The sequence below is a fragment of the Marmota marmota genome, unplaced genomic scaffold, assembly GCF_001458135.2.
Source record: "Marmota marmota marmota unplaced genomic scaffold, marMar, whole genome shotgun sequence".
NCBI lineage: Eukaryota > Metazoa > Chordata > Mammalia > Rodentia > Sciuridae > Marmota > Marmota marmota.
The window spans coordinates 2,554,944-2,564,127 of NW_026000108.1; the positions used below are offsets into that span (position 1 = coordinate 2,554,944).

Sequence of the window (9,184 nt, forward strand, 5' to 3'; positions counted from 1 at the left end):
GGACACTGAGTCTCTCCTGGGCTCCCTGGTTGGCACTTACACACCTGCCGTCACAGCTCCTTGCTGGGGAGTCAAGCACGTCCCCAACCTCCCCCAGGAGGGGACTCTGGACATTCATCTGGGCTCCTGGACTTCGCCTCATGCCATCTCCTGCTGTGGATTTTGCTTGGAGCCCTTTTGCTGTAGTGAGTCATAGCTGTGCGTGTGCCTTTGTGCTGAGGCCTGGGAGTTCTTGTGGCCACTGGCCCTGGGTGGTCTGGGGACCCTGACGCAGGTCTGTTTTCAGTGATATGCAGTACTTTGAGTGATGAAGTCCTGCCCTGGAATAATTAAATTAGCATTACATTTCCTTGCTTGTTTTGGGTGGTTGTTTTATCTCTTCTGTTGAGTGTCCTCTGTAGCTTTATAAATCGAGGTTGTTTCAAACTAATGTGTTTTCTGCACACAACACTTTGTTCAAAAAAGTTAATTGTGGGAGGATTGTGGGATATGAGAGAACATAAGTGACCCTGTCTCCTGAGGGAAATGCTTTGAGGGGATTCATGAGCAAATCAAATGTTGGGTGGAGCCATCTTTAGTGCCTTGACCCCAGGACAGCCCTGCTGTTCAGCTGATCTCTGCCACCCAACGGGCACCCTTGGTCACACATGGCCCGCGGTGGCTCCTGGGAATGTGCAGCGGGGCCTGTTTCTGTCCCGACCTACATGTGGGGCTAATCTGTGGAGTCCTGCACGAACCTCCTCAGGGGTCACCCCTGGGAGGCACTTCACAGCTGAAGGGAGGGTTCTTAGTCCGGCTTTTTTTTTTTTTTTTTTTTTGGTTAGCACAATACCTTTATTTTGTTTATTTATTTACTTTTATATGGTACTGAGGATCGAACCCAGGGCCTCGCGCATGCCAGGCGAGTGCTCTACCGCCACAACCCCAGCCCTCAGTCCCGCTTTGAGGTGCAGCAGCGTGAACTCTGCTGCTCCCTCCTGTGGGATTCGCGTGGCAGCCGGGCGGGCGTTCCTTGTGGACTCTTTCTTCCTCAGTGGTGGGGATGGCCTGCTGATAACGAGTGTTTTCTTTCCTCCTAGGGCCTTAAGAGGAAATGTGGTAGCCTCGAGCACCCCTGAAGCATGGATCCCCCGGCTTAGCGACATGCTGTCTGTCTTGGGAGTGCCTCAGGATGTACAGGGCTGGCGAGCCAGGGAGGCGCGTGCGGAGTGTGGAGGTCGCCCGTGGCAGAGCCGGCTACGGGTTCACCCTCTCAGGACAGGCGCCTTGTGTGCTCAGCTGCGTCATGAGGGGCAGCCCCGCTGACTTCGTTGGCCTCCGAGCTGGAGACCAGATATTTGCTGTCAATGAAATCAACGTGAGAAAAGCCTCTCATGAGGACGTGGTGAAGTTGATCGGGAAATGCTCTGGTGTCCTGCGCATGGTGGTTGGCGAGGGCGTCGGCCACCTGGAGTCCTGCTCCAGTGATGAGGAGGGTGGACTTTATGAGGGGAAAGGTTGGCTGAAGCCCAAACTTGACTCTAAGGCATTAGGTATCAACAGGGCAGAGAGAGTTGTGGAGGAAATGCAGTCGGGTGGGATTTTCAATATGATTTTTGAAAATCCAAGTCTTTGTGCAAGTGGTTCAGAGCCCTTGAAACTGCAGCAAAGGTCCCTGTCGGAGTCTGCCGCCTCACGATTGGACCCAGGCTTCGAGGCACTGAGTGCGCCGCGTCCCAGCATGCTTTCCAAGGAGGAAGTGTCAAAAGTCATCAAGGACGACTCGGTTTTCAGCGTAGGACTAGGGGGTCACGATGACTTTCGGCTGGATGCGAGTATTTTAAACGTGGCCATGGTGGTGGGCTACTTAGGCTCCATCGAGCTCCCTTCCACAAGCTCCAACCTGGAGTACGACAGCTTGCAGGCCATCCGTGGTTGCATGCGGCGCCTGCGGGCAGAGCAGAAGATCCACTCACTGGTGACGATGAAGGTCATGCAGGACTGTGTGCAGCTGTGCACAGACAAGGCCAATGTGGTGGCCGAGTACCCAGCTGAGAAGCTGGCCTTCAGTGCTGTGTGCCCAGACGACAGACGGTTCTTTGGGCTGGTGACCATGCAGACCAGTGATGATGGGAGCCTGGTGCAGGAGGAGGAGGGTGCCCTGCGGACGTCCTGCCACGTGTTCATGGTGGACCCAGACTTATTTCATCACAAGGTCCACCAAGGCATTGCGCGGCGGTTTGGGTTTGCCTGCACGGCCGACCCTGACACCAGTGGCTGTTTGGAGTTCCCAGCGTCCTCACTTCCAGTGCTCCAGTTCATCTCTGTCCTATACCGAGACATGGGCGAGCTGATCGAGGGTGTGCGGGCCCGGGCTTTCCTGGACGGGGACGCTGATGCTCACCAGAACAATAGCACCAGCAGCAACAGTGACAGCGGCATTGGGAATTTCAACCAGGAAGAGAAGAGTAACCGGGTGCTCGTGGTAGACCTGGGTGCCAGCTCAAGCAGGCACAGCCCGGGCAGTGGCCCTGGGTGGGAGGGTGCAGGCGGGAGGGGCTCTCAGCCCTGGGGTGTGCCCTGGAATGGGGCCTTCTGCCGTGACCCTGAGGCGGTCTCCCCATTTGAGGCTGGTCCCCAGACGGACAGGTTCTGGGACTTAAACAAGCATCTAGGCCCACCCTCTCACATGGAGGTGCCCCCAGCCTCCTTGCGGAGTTCTGTCCCTCCTTCCAAGAGGGGTGCTGTCGGTGCTGGCTGTGGTCTGAGCCAGCGGTGGCTTCCGGTCCATGTGCTCCAGGAGTGGCAGTGTGGGCATGCCAGCGACCAGGAGTCATACACAGATTCTACCGATGGCTGGTCCAGTGTCAACTGTGGAACACTGCCCCCTCCCATGAGCAAGATCCCCGCAGACCGATACCGGGTGGAAGGCAGCTTCACGCAGGCCCCACTGAGCTCCCAGAAGAGGGACTGGCCCAGGAAGACCTTTGGAATGCAAAACATTTTTGGGCCCCATAGAAATGTTAGAAGGAGCAAAGAAGACAAAAAGGTAAGCCTGCCGGGGTAGTGCAGGTCAGATACGCTTGGTGGCATAACTGGGCCTTCATATCCCGCGGCCTCTGGCAGGTGCCACAGCGTATTCGCTCCGCCTCAGGCGGCAGACTGCCTTGCCCAGGAGCCCTGGCTCTCCACGGCTCTCATCCTCCTGCTGCCTGGGCCCTGAGCCTGGTCAGCAAGTGGCATGAGAGGGAAGGTGACTTCTCAGCCTGGGCAAGGCCCTCCTCCTGTTCCTCTCTCTGCTGAAACCCTCTGCGGGCTCCTGGCTGGTTGGAGCCAGAGCAGGCGTGGAGCGGAGGCCTGGCTGGGGTGCCACCCTGGAGATGGGATGTTGTTCTCTCACCTGAGTCCCCTCCAGCCCTTGGGATTTTCTTGTTATGAAATACTTTATTGAGGGGCTGGGATGTGGCTCAAGCGGTAGCGCGCTCGCCTGGCATGCGTGCGGCCCGGGTTCGATCCTCAGCACCACATACAAACAAAGATGTTGTGTCCGCCAAATACTAAAAAGAAAAATAAATATTAAAAAAAAAAAAAATTCTCTCTCTCTCTACCTCTATCTCTCTCACTCTCTCTTTAAAAAAAAAAAAAAAAAAAGAAATACTTTATTGAAGGAGACGTTGGCTCTCCTGTAGTTTTACCTCCCCCGAGAGTGACTGTGGGGAATGCTAGTGTGTCTGAGGACAGACTTTTTTTTTTTTTTTTTTTTAAAAGAAAACCTGTTGTAGTCCCATGGATTTTCAGCCTGATTTCTTTTCTTTTTATTTTCTAAAACTAAAATGAAATGCATGTTTAATAGGTTGTTCTAGTGGGGGTCTTGTGTTTTCCAGTCCCTGGCAGCTCGGAACCCCAGATGGGACTCTCAAGGAGGTGTCCTCTGCCTTCCTTGCAGGAGCACTCCTAGGGCTGGCCTCGGGGGCTGTTCTCCCTGGGAGGGTCGGGAGGTCAGGGACTGGAAACTCACTTGAGATGGGATGTTGGTGGTCTCTTGGGCACATATTTAAGAAAATGTTCTCCATTGTTCTTGTGTAAGCGAGAGAGACACCCAGACCCGCCTGGCTTTTTGTGGCGGTGGTGCCCTTGCACACATCACACGAAGTGGGGTGGCCTAAGCACAGGACAGTGTCGTGCTTTGCATGATTTACGGTCCTGGTTTACGGTCCTCAGGATGCCTGGGAGACACACGTATCCTTGTCTGGTTAGCAAGTGAACTGACTGACCCTTGAGGCTCAGGGAGGTCAGCCAGTTGGGAATCTTTCTAGTCTGTCCCCACTGAGCCAGCTGCCTTGGACAAGTGGGGAGCCACAGCCCAGGCTGGACTGAGGCGGGAGGATGGAGTGCCTCTGGGGAGCTGGGGCATCAGTGCTGGACTCGGGCACAGTGCCCACTGCTTTACGACAGCACCAGTGCCTGATCTCACCTTGGCAGGAATTCTCTAATCCATCAAGCAGGTGGCTTTATTTCCATTTTACTGGCAAGGAAGTGAAGCGTCATGAATGTTGAGAGGCTTGCCCACCGCCGGGTGGCAGTTCAGTGCTGGCAAGTCACCCCCCACCCCCGAAGACAGCCCTGCTATGAAGCAATAGGATCAGTTGGCCTGGCCACAGCAGAAATGCCCTGTTGTTTGGTGAAGCGGACTGGTCGAAAGGGGCATGCACCTCTCAGAGAGGAGGAGAACTCCTGCTGACCCAGAGGAAAACAAAACTCCAAATTCTGACGTCCCATCCGCAGTTTCTCACAACATTTATAGGCTGTCTAGAGTCGTAATGTTCTAGTCTACCTGCTATATGGTTGTGCATGGGGTTTCTAGTGGGAAGCCTGTTTACAGAAGCAGAGTGGGATAAGGGGAAGAACTGGCTGCTCCTGCGTTGCCCCTAGCCTGGAGCCTCCACAGGTATGCTTACACTTCAGAGGGTAGTAGTCAGACTCCCAGGGGAAGTTATTTACAACCCAAAAGGTAGGGACCGGGTCAATCAGACTTTCTGGAGAAAGACTGAGAGAGGGGAGGGGAACTGGGCTCTTCCTTCCCAGGCTTTGGTTTCTCACCGTCACATTTTATAAGTCCACTTCACAGCCGGGTCTGGTTTGCCATCCCACCGTGTCCAGCTGGGCTCTGCTGTACTTTCCCCATGTGTCTGTGCCTTCCACTTTGCTAAGTGGGTTTTTCATGTCATCAGTGTGGTCTATTCCCACAGCCCCCCAGTGGGGAAGCTTCCAGGGGTAATGGGGTGGCCATCAGATGGGTCCTGATGTCCCTCCAGCAGGTGGTAGTGACCGGCTCCTATAGTGAGGCCACCACAGATGCAGGAGAAGCAGAAGAGAAGCTGGGGACTGAAGCAAGGGCCTGGGCATTGGAAGAGCAAGAGGAATTAGAGAAGGGAAGGTGGAGATGCTGGAGACTGTGGACGCGTCAGGCGGCCAGGTTTAGCTGCCGTGAGTTCCTGTGGGGGCCGCGGTGGCTAGAGAGCATCATAGTGCACAGCGTAGGCTGAGTCAGTCTGGTCCAGCCAGGAGAGAGCTTGGCAGAGGCTTGAACAGGGGAGGGCAGTATAAAAACCGGGGGAAGGTGGGCCGCTGCTGAGGGAGGGAGGAGCTTGCTAAGGCCAGAGGCATGCAGAGGGCTGAGTTTGGAGAAGCGACCAGGAAGAGACGCGGACCCTTAAAGGAGAAGGCCCTGGAGGGCCGAATGGAGCTCCGAGGAGCAGCATGGCTGCACGGTAGTGACTTGAGTGCTGGGAGGGTGGAGGGCTCGGCTGCCAAGGAGGAACTGTCATCCAGAGGGACATCTCAGGACCACCGTATGCCATCCACCCACCACCACCTGGAAAGCAAAGCCCAGGAGGAAGGAACACCCACCCAACCTGGATGCTTCCTGCAGCCCCTCTGTTGGCAGAACCCAGCGAGGGGAAGGGAACAAGGTGGTCAGCCGGGCCCAGCTCGAGGATCAGAGGCTGGGCAAGGAAGGGAGCGTGGGGTGTCGATGATTGGTACGCACCCTGTTTGGCCACACAGCATCCACGCCCCTTCTGCACACACTAGGTCTTCCATACACCAAGGGTGGCCCAGGTGGACCCCCAGGACAGGACTCTCTTGGCGAGGACACTTGCTCCTCAGCTGCGTCCCAGCAGTTGGCTGCCAGTTGTTGTGTTGTCCTGTGACTCCTCTGAACCGATTCTGTGAAGTGTATTCTGTTACGTGACCATAAGGTTGGCCAGCTCTGTGGTCAGCTAGCCGCTGGATAGCTGCTTCCTTAGGTACCTGGCAGCCGGTCTCCTAGGCCCAGCTGACGGCTCAGTGTGCACTCTGTCTTGGCCTCCTTTTCCTTCTCAAGGTCAGAGGTGAGAACTTGGGGCCTTCTCAGGCATTCTTGGACATGTGGCCTTCTAGATGCCCAGGAGCAGGTTGGGGCTTCTTAACTTCCCTGAGTATTTCACCCCCCCCACTTTTTCATTTGAGCCAGCCGTGGCCTGCTGGATGCCTCCTGTGACTGGGGAACTTCTGGCTGGGCAGCCTTGCAAGCTCCCGTGTTTAGTGGGTGGCAAGCATACCATATCCAGGATGGCTGAGCCCCAGGCTTGGGCGGGCCCTGCCAAGGTGTTCTTTCCTTAGGCACTCTCTCTGAACCGCAGATAGCTGACCTCCGGGGAATGGGTCAGTTCGAGTTGCCCAGCTGCTAGAGTTCAGGTGGAAGGCAGAGGTGGAGACTACCATGAGAGCCGGCTCCTCCAGACTAGTGCCCTTCCTCCCCCTCCACCTGCTTGAAACACCTGTGTTGGAGGGGAGAGGACTGCTGGAGGGGCGGTGGCAGTCAGGAGGGGGGTGTGGGAAGACTCCCCTTGATGTCCTAAGTTCTCTGTGCCCCAGCAGAACCTGCTTCTTATTGGCTCAAGAGTATACGAAACCTGTCTTTCCTGGGTGGCTGGAGTGGACAGGACTTCCCTACAGGGCAGGAGAGGGCCAGGGCAGAGGGATGATCCTGAGCTGCAGGAGAAGACACTTGGAAACCCCTGTGGGCCCCGGGGGCCACAGGTCCTGAGAGGAGGGTGCCCCGTGCCAGCGTGAGTGCGCTAGCCTGCACTGGCTGCGTGGCCAGGCTGTGGAGGGGCAGTGTTCGGCAAGTGGGGCTCCACAGAGGGCTGCGCGAGCAGTGGGCGCTCGCCCTCACAGTAGTGGAGCGTGGGCCTCCCGGGTCCAGGTGTGGCAGGCTGGCTCCTCCTGAAGCCACTCTCCTTGGAGTGTGTGTGGTGTCTCCCCGTGTCCTCCCAGAGTCCCTCCTCTTCTCATGAGGACACCAGTCAGACTGGATGAGAAGGCCACATCTGCACACAGTCACCCTGGGTTTGGGGTCAAGGTTCAACGTGTGGATTTGGGGGAGCACAGCTCAGCCTATCCTGTCACCCCTTTGGATTGGTTGAAGCCATGTCTTAAAGTGGCCACTGCCAGATCCTGAGTGACAGCTCTGCTTGTGCCAGCGGCAGGAGTGATGTTGGAGGATGAAGTGGGCAACGTGGGTCCTGACGGCCAGTGCTGGCCTGCCCTGTGACAGCAGGACTGAGGTGCCCTGTGGTGTTCAGGCCGCACTTAGAGTCCCGTCTGCTGGAACCCCATGAGTGTGGGGAGCTGTGGCATTAAACATCAGAGAAGGACTTAAACATGACCTAATAAATAATTATAAACTAGAAGCGGCTGAAAGATGAGCTGGCCTCGCTGCTGACTTGCACATGCCTGAATGAGATCCACGTCAGATGTGATGCTGGGCTTAGAGCTGGGGATTCAATTTGAATTATATAAACACAGGCACATTTTAACATTACGCTTTTAGCATGGCTGCGCCCCGGTCTGCTGTGTTTAATTGAGGACAGCAGGCTGAGCCACTCTGCCCCTACCCATGTTGCTATGAGAGGAAGGGAGGCCAGCGTGGAGGGAGGGAGGCCGTAGAGGAGCCTGACCTGACCAAGAGCCTCCCAGGGTGTGGAGAGAGCAGGTCATGACAGCAAGCCCTGACTGGTATGACAGTCTCAACACCCTCAGGCCATTTTTTAAAATATCTTTATTTTATTTATTTTTATGTTGTGATGAAGATTGAACCCAGGGCCTCCCACGTGCTAAAGGAGCGCTCTACCGCTGAGCCACAACCCCAGCCTCACCCTCAGGCCATTTTTAAGTGAGCATATATATATATATGTAAATATATGGGAAAATGGGAGGGACTACTTCAGATCAGTAACACTGGCTACTTCAGGTATCAGGGAGAGCTGGGAGGGGACAAGAAGCTCTATCTGGTATTGGTTCTGTTTTTAACAATGGGACTGTGAACATGTTTAATTTACTTAAACATCCCCTTGGAGAAAAAAAGTAACTGTTTTTCTTTTAATTCTTCTAATAAGAACAGCTGGCGAGCCTTGGCCATAGCCGTATTCCTAGGCATAGCTAATTATGGCTCCTCAGGTATCCACCAGGAGAGTCCTGGGTGTACTGACAGCTGGTGTGCACTTCTGGCACCGTGAGAGCGAGTGTGGAAACAGATGGTGAGAACAGTACCTGGAGAGCAGCGAAAGACCGCGCCCCAGTCCTTGCTGTGTCCATCTCTGGGGAAAGGCAGCTGTGACCCCCACCTGTGTGACAGTGCTCCCTGGGTGGGGCTGACCTTGCCCAGGTTTCCTTCCAGACGCCTCAGGGCTGTGTAGGAAGGGGCTGTGCCTGTGCCTGTGCCCCATTGTCTCTGGGCCCTGAAGCACTTGGCCCGGAGTTCATCCTGCGCAGTGTCACGGTGCCCCAGATCATGGAACGGGAGATGTGTTGGCCTCTGGGACCGTCTGGTGCCTGTGCAGAGTGCTGCGTGAGGGAGGGCATGAAGGCCGGAGCAGAAGGCATGAGCCTTTGCTGACTGGAATCAGAGCGTGGGGCTCCCTTGAGGTGGGGGGAATGAGCACAGAGAGGTGTAGGCAGAGGATGGTGGTGGTTCTGTCCATTCACCTGGTTTCCAGAGGTGAGACTGTTCAGAGCCAAGGGGTCACTCCATCCTGCCAGAACCAGGAGAGTCTGTATTTGAATCACAAACAGTATATTAATTGGTTTTGTTGCTTCTTGAGCTGTATCAAAATGCTTTCATGGTGCAGTCTGCAACTTGATTCCCCCCCCCCCCCCCCCC

The 9,184-nt window shown here is 55.5% G+C and overlaps 1 protein-coding gene across 3 annotated transcripts in view; it reads left to right on the forward strand.

Moving 5' to 3' along the window:
- The window catches only part of Rgs12 (regulator of G protein signaling 12), a 115,625-nt gene that overhangs the window by 18,829 nt on the left and 87,612 nt on the right, over positions 1 to 9,184 (forward strand). For all 3 annotated transcript variants that reach the window (XM_015481904.2, XM_048784082.1, XM_048784083.1), the window contains exon 3: positions 1,083 to 3,028. In XM_015481904.2, the coding sequence (XP_015337390.1) occupies positions 1,172 to 3,028 (1,857 nt within the window). In that variant the 5' untranslated portion in view covers positions 1,083 to 1,171. The remainder of the gene's footprint in view (positions 1 to 1,082; positions 3,029 to 9,184) is intronic.